Source organism: Musa acuminata, chromosome BXJ3-8 (genome assembly GCF_036884655.1).
Source record: "Musa acuminata AAA Group cultivar baxijiao chromosome BXJ3-8, Cavendish_Baxijiao_AAA, whole genome shotgun sequence".
Lineage (NCBI taxonomy): Eukaryota > Viridiplantae > Streptophyta > Magnoliopsida > Zingiberales > Musaceae > Musa > Musa acuminata.
Genome location: NC_088356.1, coordinates 40,115,909 through 40,129,732, shown reverse-complemented (window position 1 = coordinate 40,129,732; position 13,824 = coordinate 40,115,909). Strand labels below are relative to the sequence as shown.

Here is a 13,824-nt window from a genome sequence, read left to right as displayed (position 1 = left end):
TAAATTATTTGACAAATTATTTCTACTTATGAAATTTGGGAAAATTTGTAACATAAATGTAATTATGACGTTTGAAAAAAACTATTATAGAAAATAAACCATATGGCTTCATTTAACCTCATACATCTTTCTTTAGTCATTTTACAAAGTGATCTTCTGCGAAAGAAAAATGAGGAGTCTTGAAGTCAAAGAATGACACTAAAACAAGATCGTTAGGAGGAGAAATAAAAAACGGTGAGAGAAAATAATATAAGCGAAAAAAAAATGAAAGTCTAAAGAGGGTGGAGGGGGAACCAAAGAAAGAAACCATCCAGAAGAAAAAAAAAAGTGTAAAAAATAGAGAAAAAGATGGGTTGTTGTTGGAGTGTTATAAGGAGAAATAAAAAATGAGAGAGAAAAGAATGGAAGTAAAAAAAAATCAAAATCTAAAGAAGGTATACAATCAAGAAAATCAAAGGAAGACTTCAACCAGGAGAAAATTAAGTAAAAAAGAGAGGGAAAAAAAAAGGTAGGTTGTTGTTGGTACGTTATAAGGAGAAAAAAACGAGAGAGGAAAACAAAGAGAGTGAAACAAAATCAAAATATAAAATGAATATGTAACCCACCGTGCGGGGGAAAACTAAAGGAAGACACCAACGGAGAAAAAAAGTGAAAAAAAGAGAGAAAAAAGTGGGTTGTTGTTGGTGTGCTATAAGGAGAAATAAAAAACAGTGAGAGTAAAGAATGGAAATGAAAAAAAATAAATCAAAATATAAAGAGTGTTAGGAACAAGTTAGCACTAAGAGAGGGGGGGGGGGGGGGGGGGTGAATTAGTGCAGCGGTAAAATCGTCGATTTCGAAAATCTTTCATTTCGATTAAACCAATTTTAGAAATGTTTAACTTTGAAAGCGAAGTAAGGAAGAAGTTTGCTATGAAACTAATTTGCTTAAAATAAATGCAAACAAAATTTTATAGTGGTTCGATCGTCGTGACCTATATCCACTCCCGATTCCTCCTCCCTCGAGACCACCGGCATCCACTATCGGTCTTCCTTCAATAGGCGAAGACCAACCATCTCTTTACAACTCTATGCTCTTTTTGACAGGTACAGGAGAGAACCTTTACAAGTTTCACACATATGTTAGAATAAACTCTAAACTCTAAGAGGTGGAGGGGAACACTCAACATTTTTCAAGCTTTTTCAACTCTTTTTCGTTAAGGATTCTTTCCTCCTTTCTACTAAATTATTGTTTTACTAAGCAGGAAAGAGTGGGGTATTTATAAGCCCTAAATGGATTCAAATTTGGAGTCCAAAATTTAAATCCTCGAGATTTCAGGGTACGAGCGGTTCCACCACCTGCAGCCTGACATTAGGCGGTACCATCACCTAGTCTAGTAGTAGTACCACCTGACATACTATCACTGGGTGGTACCACTGCCTGACAACCTTGGAGACCAAGTTTTTCGAGTTTTCCAACTCATAGGCGGTTCTACCGCCAATTTTGGCGGTGCCACCACTTGGCCCAACATTTGGGTCATTGAATGGGCCTCCCAATGAGCACAAATCACTCACAATTTAGGCCTGATTGGCCCCTAATTGAGTTGGTATTGTTTCACCCCAATACCGACTCAATTAGACCTAAAATCTACTTCGATCTAGACAATTATTACAAAGCTCATCAAATATTGTTCGATCATATCATTAGTTCGATGCTTCGTCCGATTCTTTGGCGTATCGTCCTATCTTCCGGCCTATTACTCAATCGGTTAGTTGACCTCCGCAACTCCGATTTTCTTGAAGTAATTTCCACTCTTCTTGGCTCGATGCCCGAATTCTCGGCCCAAAGTCTTCTGTCAACACGTCGACCGATCCTCCAGCTCGACGTCCAATCTTCTGACATGTTCCACTTCGACCCAACATGATTCTTCTTACTCAATTGTCTCTCCCTAATCGAAACTTCCTGTGTCACTCAAAACGTAAATCAAATAAATACTATCAATTGGTTTCATCATCGAAATCCAAGATTCAACAATCTCCTCCTTTTGATGATGACAACCAATTGATGATGAAGTTAACTTTAACTCCCCCTATTAATATGTAATATTGATAGAACTCTTGAATTCAAAAATCCAAACAAAAAATCATACATAACATCATCACATATCTCCCCCTTTGTTATCAACAAAAAGGATTGATATACAAGTTTTACAACATACAAGCTAGCAACAATTTTTCATCACTTTACAACATGTAAGCTAGCAAATTTTATATCATTTTACAGTATGTATAATCACCAAATCATCATTAATTTTAAAGATGTGTAAGATTGTAAATTTTGCAAGTTTGCATTTGTGAGTCTTAAGATAGACAAGATAGCACTATTGAGATTGCAAGCTAGCAATTCTTGGTGATATTCAAGATAGCAAGTTATTCTCCTTAGAATTTGTAAGCTAGCAAATTTAGCAAGTGTTATATCATGTAAACTAGCAAGTTTTTCACATATGAAAGTTGACAAAATTTTACATCGTTTGAGATGTGCAAGATAGACTATTTATGCATCTTCTTGAAATGTATAACTTAGCAAACATTGCTTCTCTTGAGATTTGCAAGATAGCACTTCTTGCTTGTCTTTTGAGATGAGCAAGCTAGCAAATTTGCTTCTTTTGTAATGTGCAAGTTTTCAAATTTTGCATCTTGAGCTAGCAATTTTTCTCCTCCTTTATCATTGTAAAAAAGAAGGGAAGAACATAATGTTATAATTCTTTTCCCTTACATCAATTTCAAATCATGACAAAGTTAAAGTATCAATCCTTTTTTTTTAAATATGATTATGCATCGTTATGGTTTCAAATTAAAACATGCACAATTTTAAAACCTTTCATTTCATTCTTACTTCATGCATGATACCAAAAATAAATCAATCATCACTATGGGCATATCATACATGATACAAAGACATTAAAATCTTTAAACATTTATCACTTCATGATTGTTAGTACCAAATATTCAACTTCAAATAATCAAGATCAATAAAATCACTTGCAAGAGATTCAAAATGAAATAAATAAATTTATTGATCTCTTGAAACACTAGTGATTTCTTTTCTCCCCTTTATCATTGTAAATAAGAATAAAGAAGAGGGGAATAAAGCATAATAAAACTGAAGTCATAAATTATCAATATGTCAAGTAGCATTGGTTAATTTGAATACATCCTTTTTAGTGAATACCAAGAAGAATCATAGTATGAAAAATCTTAATTCATAGAAAAATCTCATGTATCGAATATCAAGAAATCAAGATGATGATTCATATATAAAAAATATCACAAGTTATAATCAACAGAAAAATCATCATTCATTTTTAACTCATTCAATTTGTCAAATCAACATTTCTTATATATGCATGATACCAAAATATGGTTTCAAATGTTCAACATATAACATGCATAATTTCAAACCATTATAAACCATTATCAAAATCTAGTTTGTTTGCATAAGTCTCTTCTTTAGTAAATGGTAAGAATAAATCATCGAAGATAAAAAAATATTATGATTCTCATAAAAGATAGCTCAAGTAGAGAAATCAAAAAGAAAGTTGGTTGAAAAATTTTCATTCAAATTCAAATAATCAAAATCACTTTTCAGAAGATTCAATGAAGGCAAAGTAAATAGATTCACATGAGAACTAGATTCATATATAATATCTCAGTTTATCATGAATCATAAAAAAAAAATTAGAGTATCAAGTGAAGGAATCATGATTCGTGTGACAAAAAAATTATTGATTCATGCATTCAAACCATTATTACTTCAACTCATCATCATGCATAGTTTCAAAATATAAAATCATAAAATATGATACAAACATTTATTTTCCAAATGCATTCCCTTTTAGTTGTTTCAATTTAAGTGATTTGATTTCATTCAAGCATATCCTTTTCCTTTTTTTCCAAATCAAAACATATATCATTATTAAAAACGAAAGTGCAAGATTTATCACAAAAATCTTCCAGATCAATAAATCACAAAAATTATCATGTATAACTTCAAAATCTCATGCATAGAATAAAATCATCAAGCATTGTACTAAAACTTTTAATATTTTCATTACATCATTAAATCATCAAAATTGATTTCATCAAACATAAAGCATTTTCAAGATCATTTTGTTTGTTGTAGTAATGCATTTTTCTTTCTAAGTGAATTTAACTTTTCATGCTTAGTATATGCAATTGTCATGCTCAAATTTTTATTTTTTTATTTTTATTTACTAACTAATTTAAAAATAACTCATAAAAAGGATCCTGTAATTTCAAAATAAAGTAAAGAGATTTCGGGTGAGTCGTTTACCTCAATGTGAAAAGCCACCTCGTCTTTGTTGGTTTGCTCCTTGTCTTCGGATGAGCTTGATTTATCCCAAGTCATTTTGAGTGTCTTCTTCTTCTTTGGCAACCACTTCTTTATAAGTTTATTTTTAATTTTTAATTCTTGTTTTAAGAATTTTTTAAGCTTTAAGAGTTCAAGGTCATCATCATTATCGCTTGAGTCATCACTCAAGTGGTATTCTATTGTTCAAAGTGTCAAATCCTTCCTGTTCTTTAGAAAATTATTCTCAAGCTCTTCATGAGCATTGCAAGTCATTTCATATGTCAATAATAAACCGATAAGTTTTTCAAGTGGAAAAATATTGAGATCTTTTGCTTCTTGTCTTACTGTTATTTTAGGATCCCAAGTTTTTGGAAGGGATCTCAATATTTTATTAATGAGTTAAAAATTCGAAAAATATTTGCCAAGTGCTTTTAGACTATTGACGACATCCGTAAAACCGGTGTATATATCTCCAATAGTCTCACTTGGTTCTATTTGAAATAACTCAAAATCATGCATCAAAAGATTTATTCTAGACTCTTTTATTGTATTCATGCCTCTGTGTGTGATTTCAAGGGTGTACCAAATATCGAAAGTCGTTTCGTAAGTAGAAACCTGATTAAATTCATTTTTGTCTAAGGCGCAAAACAGGACATTCATAGCCTTTGCATTTAGAGAAAATGTCTTCTTCTCTAAATTATTCCAATGGTTCATTTGAAGAGAAGATATTTGAAAACCAAATTCAAATATATTCCATAAATTGAGATTCAACGAAAGTAAAAAAAACTCTCATTCGAGTTTTTCGATATGTGTAGTCCATCCCATTGAATATGGGAGGTCAAATAAGAGAAAATCCCTCTTGAAAGTTAAAAAAAACTATTTCTCTTAAGTGTTAAACCAAATGAGAAATAACGAGGCTCTGATACCAAGTGTTAAGAACAAGTCGACACTAAGATGGGGTTAATTAGTGCAGCGATAAAATTATCGATTTCGAAAATCTTTCGTTTCGATTAGAGTTGTTTTGGAAATGCTTAACTTTGAAAGCAAAGAAAGGAGGAAGTTTGTTATGAAAGTAATTTGCTCAAAATAAATGCAAACCAGATTTTATAGTGGTTCGGTCGTCATGACCTACATCTACTCCTGATTCCTCCTTCGTCGAGGCCACTGGCAACCACTATCGGTCTTCCTTCAATAGGCAAAGACCAACTACCTCTTTATAACTCTATTCTCTTTTTGACAGGCTTAGGAGATAACCCTTACATGTTTCACACCTCTCTTAGAATGAATTCTAAACTCTAAGAGGTGAAGGGGAATACTCAATACTTTTCAAGCTTTTTTAACTCTTTTTTATTAAGGATTCTTTCCCCCTTTCTACCCAATTCTTGCTTTACTAAGCAGAAAAGAGTGGGGTATTTATAGGCCCCAAATGAATTCAAATTTGGAGCCCAAAATTTAAATCTTCAAGATTTTAGGGTACAAGCGGTGCCACCACCTGCAGCCTGACACTGGGCTGTACCATCGCCTGACATAATGTCACTGGGTGGTATCACTACCTGATAGCCTCGGAGATCGAGTTTTTCGAGCTTTCCAACTCATAGGCGATTCTACCGCTAATTCTAGCGATGCCACTGCCTAGCCCAACATTTGGGTCATTGAATGAGCCTCCCAATGAGCCCAAATCACTCCCAATTAGGCCCAATTGGCCCCTAATTGAGTTGACATTATTTCACCCCAATACTGACTCAATTAGACCTAAATCCTACTTCGATATAGACAATTATTACAAAGCTCATCAAATATTGTCCGGTCATGTCATTGGTTTGATGCTTCGTATGATTCTTTGGTGCATCGTCCTCTCTTGCGGCCTATTGCCCAATCGGCTAGTTGACCTTCATAACTCCGATTTTTTTGGCGTAATTTCTGCTCTTCTTGGCCTGATACCCGAATTCTTTGCCCAAAGTCTTCTGTTGACTTGTTGACTAATCCTCTGGCTTGACGTCCAATCTTCTGACATATTCCACTTCGGCTCAACGTGATTCTTCCTACTCAATTGTCTTTCCCTGATTGAAGCTTCCTGCGTCACTCAAAACGTAAATTAGATAAACACTATCAATTGATTTTATCATCAAAATCTAATATTCAACGAAGAGGATATGCAACCTAGTGTACGGGGAAAGCCAATTGGTGTTGAGAAAATAAGTAAAAAAAAGAAAAAAAAAAAAAGAAAAGAATAAGGAGGGTTGTTATTGGTGTGTTGTAAGGAGAAATAAAAAAATAATAAAAAGAATATAAACAAAATAAATTAAAAATTAAAAAGAAAGTTATTCTTTTGTTAATTACTTATCTGCCCTAAGTGAATGCAAAATGTGTAGAAGGGATGCCTTAGGGTGCATCAAGTCTTTCGAATATTTTTTTAATCCTAAGAGTACACATTGAGCATAAAGGGGATATTTTTGGATATGTCAGATGTTTCAGATATATTTTATCTTATGTGAATACATTATGCATAGAAAGATATAGAAAGAGTTACGATAGCGATCCCGAAGTACCCTCAAATGTTCCTCGGTCATCACCGAGTCTACATCATGCCACGACTTGAGGGTTTCAAGCGCAGTAGTGCTTCCGGTAACCTCCGAAGGCATGCCACCCGAGGACAGACTAACCACCTCAGCCCACGGGCCCCCAGAAGAAGAAGACGAAGAAGACGAAGACGAAGAAGAAGAAGAAGATGAAGAGGAAGGCGGAGACATCCCGACCTCAAGTTTGGAAGGAAGGAGCCGGGGTGTAGGACGAAGGACTAAGCAAAGTAATGGCAACTGTTCTAGAAGAAGCTTATAAGGAGTAGGCTAACCCACCGTGAGGCGACGATTGGGCTTCTCAAGGAGAGAGATGGTTGCAGCATTCAAAAACCCATCATAACTCCTCGGATTCTCCATATTCACTGGTCTCAGAGCTCCCGCCAAAGGCGCCCCATCACCAAAAATTTCTCGCCAGAAGCCATCCGTAGCAAGAAGTTTCCCGCCAGGCCCTGCACCGCTCCACCAAGCACACCACATGGTGTGATGGCACTTGGGCAAACCCCCAGCATGTCGCCCAACGACGCTCACCAGTCTTTTCCCGAGTCACTCCAGATCGGTCCCCGACTTACGACTCGTCAGTCCAGCTTGAGCCCAAGTATAGTCCCTCGGCCCATAGGCCCAGTCTTTATCCAGGTCACTCCAGATCAGTCCTCGACTTATGACTCATCAGTCTTGCCTGAGCCTGAGTATAGTCCCTCGACCCACAGGCCTAGTCTTTATCCAGGTCGCTCCAGATGAGTCCCTGACTTGCGACTCGATAGTCCTACCTGAGCCCAAGTACAGTCCCTCAACCCACAGGCCCAGTTTTTATCCAGGTTGTTCCAGATCGGTCCCCAACTTGTGACTCGCCAGTCTTTTCCTGAGTCGTTCCAGATTGGTCCCCGACTTACGACTCACCAGTTTTTCCCGAGTCGCTCCAGATCGGTCCCCGACTTGCGACTCACAAGTTTTTTTTCGAGTCACTCCAGATCGGTCCACTGACCAGCGACTCGCCAAGCCACATCATGATCAATGCCACGCCATGAAACAGCCAAGTCAACAAGAGAAACACCCCCACGTGCTGAGCTAGAATCCGTACCAAGGCGTTGCTCGGTACGTCCCATCCCGAAAAGCTCAGGACGGCTCCGCATGGCATCGCTCTGCACATCCCGGGACGGCAGTCGCATGAAGGTACCATCTCACCCCTCGAGGATCGGCCGCCACACCAAACCCGCATACGACCGACCCTTGTACAGTAGTATAAAAGCCCCTGGCCGGCATCCGGCCCAGGGGAAGGCAAAAAACAACTCAACCCACTACTGATATGCTTGTCGGAGGGGCCATAGTCAGTAATCACCCGACGAAGGCCATCCTTGCAGGAAAGCGGCCACCCGAGCCACGAGCATTTCGACCTTAAGTCATCGACCAACGTCCCGACGGCGAGCCACCGACTGGCGTCTGGACCGAGAAACACTGATCAACACCCTGACGATGGGCCCCCGATTCCGAGGGCTTGACCGACCTTTACAACTAGCTCAGTTGATCGAAGACTCCCGACATCGACCCGTGGACCAGGCCGTGCTGACTCATCAGCCATGGCGCATCAGTTCACCAACAAAATCTACCAACCAACGAATCATCAACAGACCCTACATAGAAGTCACCCGAAAAGCACAAGCAACCCATCCAAACTCTATGCCAAGAAGCCTTAACAGGAAATAGAAGAAACTCCTCTGCCGAAAGATCATTAGAACACCAGTTACTAACCTAGAAATAGCTTCAAGATTGAGATGCATCAGAACAAGAATGCTTAGCCGAGCAACAAAGAAGAAGAGAAAACCATCGGGCAGAGGAAGATATAAGTTCACCACAAGAAGTTCTCAAAACACCAAGAACTCCATCAAAGATGCACCAAAACAGACATTCTTGATCAAGCATCCGAGACTACCACATACCATTTTCTCAGTGAAACATTAACGCATGCAGGTTAAAGAAGAAACACTCTTTAAAGAGCATCACAATGCAAGAGCCCAACCAAGCAACCAATAAGACTAGATACCCATTTTCCTAAACCGTCGAGGAACCCTAAGCTCAAAGAAACAAAACCAGCGGCCTGTACCAAATGCACCACCAGAAAGAAAAGAACATTCGCCAATATTAACTGTGACAAAAGCTCACATTAACCATAAGCAACAAGAACAAGATCAACAACCACTGTATCACAGAACCGGGGCAGAGAAACTGAAGGAGTGGGAAAAAACGAAAACTCGGTTGAGGAAGAGGGGATCAACGGCGCACCTGCTGAATGATATCAGTGGTGACTTGATTTGGGGAAGCATAGGCTGCCATCATGGGCTGCTGTATCTGCATGAGGTGCTGCTGCATCTCCCAAACCCACCCTTCCTTTCTAGACACCCTCGCTGCTCCTCTTTTAGGTTATATATACATGAAAGAGAGAAGCAAGAAGAGATGAGAGGGCAGGGTGGTGTCTTCTTCAGCTTGCTTGGGGCTTTCTTCAAGCCTTCTCCCTCCCTTGTAGTTGCCGTCAAAGGTTCCACTCACCGTCTCGTGTGCAGCTGGGGATGGGGAGGTGGATGGATTGGCTTGCACTGGATTGAATTATTTGGGATTCAGACACTGTTCATGGGTTATGTTTGTGCATGGCTGTGTGCCTTTCGCAGGTCCAAGAACATGTACTGCTAACCCCGCCTGTTCTTGTTTCCTGCTTTGAATCTTTCCTTCAAAATGGAAAGATGGGTGGATTGAATGATTTTGGATGCAGTCACTGTTTTGTGCAGTACTGCTTCAAAATGCACTGCAAGCGGTGGCCACCGGAGCTGCCCTCAATCGGACATTTAGGTGGAAGTGAAAGACGAGGGGGAAAAAAAAAAAAAAGAGATGCTCCCAATTCCCCAAACAAAGGAAGGGGTTGCTGGGGCTCCTTATGGGCTGGCTAGATGTGATGGGATGAGATGGGATTGGCATCTTATATATCCCAGCTTGTGGAAAAGCAACATCTCCCGGAAACAGTGACAGGTCCTTAGCCCTGGCCACCAAGTAATAGCAACATCATCTCCAACCAATCTCTCTCATTCTGTAGTTTTCTTCTATACATTTCTCTTTGCTGGTGGCTGCATGTTTCTTTTACTGCTAGTAAAAATTGTGGCTGATCTCCAGCTTCCCATGAGGAGCAAGAGGATGCATGAGATAAAAAGTCTATATTTGTATGGTAATGCCCTGGCCACTGGCATACACAGCAGTGTATGCAATAGATGAAATGCGTCGAAAAGTAAAAAACCACCCTCCGGCAGTCACATGAAAATTCATTTTCCAGTGGAGAGTCGTTGCCAGGCAAGCCTTTTACCAGCAGCTGATACATGAATATCTTTCTTGATACAATACATTGGATTACATATGCTCGACACATCCACATGAGAGAAACACATATAAGAAGCTGAACCTTTGTTGCTTGGAAGAATTGTGTGATGATTGTATTGCCATATGCCTGTATGTGGGTGTGGCCTTTCAGAATTTAGTTGATATGATCAGCTTTCCTGGTTCAGACTTTCAGAATTTTAATTACACACCAACAGCAGCCTGGGCTACGACTGTTTTGGAAACAGTGATTTCAGCATCTTGGACTCGTAAAGTTTGATGGTGATTGAGCTCAAGCTGTATATCCTGAGCTGAAAACCTATACATCCATTTAAGATGACCGGTTGAGTTTAGCTGTTGGTGAAGAATCCTTGATATATGTTATCAGTGCTTGATCATTATACGCTGAGTTTAGCTATTCACTCTTTGGTCATTGCTTGATCTTGACAAATAGACAGACAGACAAATAAAACACTCAGGACAAGAATCATCTGATAGTGAGCATGTAACAGTGAAGACATCATCTCTATATCTTTTTAAGTGATCTAATTATGTGTAGCTTTGAATGTAATTGATGGTGCAATCAGAAACATCTCAATGACACAGGAATTGCCTTCTGGTAAGTCTAGAAATGCATATAACTTGATATACATTTCAGCAATTAATTTGCAACAGCCAGTATGTATACAGCATTGATGTGCCCTGTTAAATAAGGAGGTTCATCAAGGCAAAACCTTTCATTCCAGCAAATTAATAAATATCAATGATGTGCCCTGTACATTGTAAATATTTTCCTTAAGCTGACCAAAGCTGAGCATCTTTATATTAACAACCTCACATGCAGAATCCCATCAAGTCAATGTTTAATGGATTTATCTTTGATTAAGTGTGGGAACATGTTTTCTGAGCCATAAATATCCTTCCACCTATATCCATAACCCGAAGTACGTATATATCACGACCACGAGTTTCACGTTTACGTATGTACATGTTTAACGTTTTATTTGAGGAACATGGTTATGGGCCCACCCATGCAATACTTAGTGGGCACGTATTTCCCGGGGGCGTAGGTGAAGAAGTAGCTATAAATACCCCCCATCCCTTCCCAGAGGAAGGGCGTGCATCATCTTCTTCCTCTTCTTCTTGTGCACACACACATCCATATCTGCAAATGGTTCTTTCTCTTTATCCATTTCCTGCTGTGCAAGTTGTGACGTAAGGTTTCGATGCATGGTGGTATATAACGTGATGGTGTCGTGCATGCGTGCAGGCGGGAGAGATCAAGGTGGGGGCGTGGGGTGGCAACGGAGGGTCCGCATGGGACATGGGGGCTGCCTACCGCATCACCAACATCAAGATTCGCGCCGGAGACGCCATCGACGCCATCGTGATCACCTTCACCCGATATGGCCTGATCGAGACCAAGCACTTCGGTGGCTCCGGTGGTACACTCTACGAGGTTCGTCCTCGTCATCTTCCTCCTAATTAACACCATCGATTGGTTGTACCTCGATGACAGAAAGTCTCGTTGTTCAGATTCCTCTGCAAGAGGACGAGTATCTTGTGGGCGTCGAGGGGTCTGTGGATACGCTGGGGAGAATCACTCTGGTGAGGAACCTGACGCTGAGGACCAACAAAAAAAGCTATGGACCTTTCGGCACCAGTGGCGGAAAGCCTTTCTCCGTTCCTGTAGCCTCGGGTAAGATCATTGGCTTCTTTGGACGTGCGGGCACCATGATTGATGCCATAGGAGTTTACCTCGCACCTAACTAGACCTCCTCGAGTGCTGCTGCTGCTGCTGCTGCAGCTACTCTACGTTGGGGTGCTTCAATAAATGATCGAGGCTTGCTGTTAGCTACTTGGACGTCATGAATTGTTACCGTCGTCGTCGTTGTCGTCGTCGTCGTCGTTAGGGTGGCTGTGATCATGAATAAAACAAATAAAGATGCAGTTTGATACGTTTCGACTGATCATATGCTTATATTAGCTTTCCATTTCATGTGTTCTCTTATGATAGTTAATTCCCATCAAAAATCCTCCCGGCCAAAGTAAATGAAGGATCGATCATGTGCAATTGTTTGCATGGTTGTCGTCCTTTGACAAACTTGATTTCCCCAATGCCTCTCATGCTTCTACTAAATTATCTCACAAAGATGATAGACATCACCAAATCGTTGATAAGAATGATTAAAAATATATATATATAAAAGAGACACTTAAAACCAAAAATTTTATCAAACATTTAAAATCTTTGATACTCCGAAATCTCTCAGCCTTTATTCATCTCACCTCCCTTCTTCTTTTCAATGTCATATATTCATAAAGGTTGAACTCAATATTAATATTGACTTCAATTAAAATAAGATTTTTTTATCTTAGCTAAAACTTTTAAATCATCTCCTATCTAATCGTAATGTTTAATTTAATAATTCAACATTCTCTTACTAAACTAGATTTTCAAAAAAAAAAAATATTATGAAGAGTCTTTAGCATTGATGCAATATCCTATATTCAATTGATATATGATTGCAACTATTTAATTTCTTATGTTTAAAAATTGAAAAACATAAATAGAATCTTTTTTTTTTCAAATGAAATTATTTAACAGCCATTATTATTTTGTTATTTTGATGATAGGGGAGGCAGTCTCTCCAAGGCAATATAACCTCATAGTCATTTTTCATCGGAGCACTTCCCTCGCTCTTCGGAGAATTACGAAGGTTTTATTATAAAAGATAAGATTCATTTTGTAAATTATTTGACAAAGTGTTTGTACTTATGAAATTCTAAAAAAATTGTAATATAAATATAATTATGACATTCGGAAAAGACCATTATAGAAAAGAAACCATACGGCTTCATTTAACCTCAGGCATCTTTCTTCAGTCATTTTACAAAGTGATCTTCTACGAAAGAAAACTATGTCTACGAGGAGTCTTGAAGTCCAAGGATGACACTGAAATAACATCGTAACGAGAAGGATCAGTTAGGAAAAAATTATGATTTTTATAGACCTTCGAATTTTGTTGGACAATAAAAAATATGAATCTTAATTTCTTTTAATTATATGAGAGAAAAGAATGGAAGCGAAACAAAAATCAAAATCTAAAGAGGGTATGCATCCCACTTTGTGGGGGGAAAACCAAAGAAAGACACCAACCAAGAGAAAAAAAAGTGTATAAAGAAAAAAAAAAGAAACAGATGGGTTGTTGTTGGAGTGTTACAAGGAGAAATAAAAATTAGTAAGAGAAAAAAATGGAAGCGAAAGAAAATCAAAATCTAAAAAAAGAGTATGCAACCAACTATGTGAGGGAAAAACCAAAGGAAGACACCAACTAGGAGAAAAAAATGCAAAAAGAGAGAAAAAGTTGGTAAGTTACACGGAGAAAAAAAAAAGGGAGAGAAAATAATGAAAGTGAAAAAAAGCCAAAATATAAAGAGAATATGCAACGCACTGTGTGGGGGGGGGGAAACTATAAGAAGACACCAATGGAGAAAAAAAGTGCAAAAAAAAAGGTAGGTTGTTGCTGGTGCGTTATAA

The 13,824-nt window shown here is 38.5% G+C and overlaps 1 protein-coding gene across 1 annotated transcript; it reads left to right on the top strand.

Moving 5' to 3' along the window:
- The first annotated feature begins 11,413 nt into the window (after positions 1 to 11,413).
- Positions 11,414 to 12,243, top strand: LOC135644836 (protein GOS9-like). The gene is made up of 3 exons (XM_065162757.1): positions 11,414 to 11,457; positions 11,554 to 11,742; positions 11,820 to 12,243. The coding sequence occupies exons 1-3, from the start codon at positions 11,455 to 11,457 to the stop codon at positions 12,054 to 12,056; spliced, it is 429 nt and encodes a 142-aa protein (XP_065018829.1). The 5' UTR covers positions 11,414 to 11,454; the 3' UTR covers positions 12,057 to 12,243.
- The last annotated feature ends 1,581 nt before the right edge of the window (positions 12,244 to 13,824 follow it).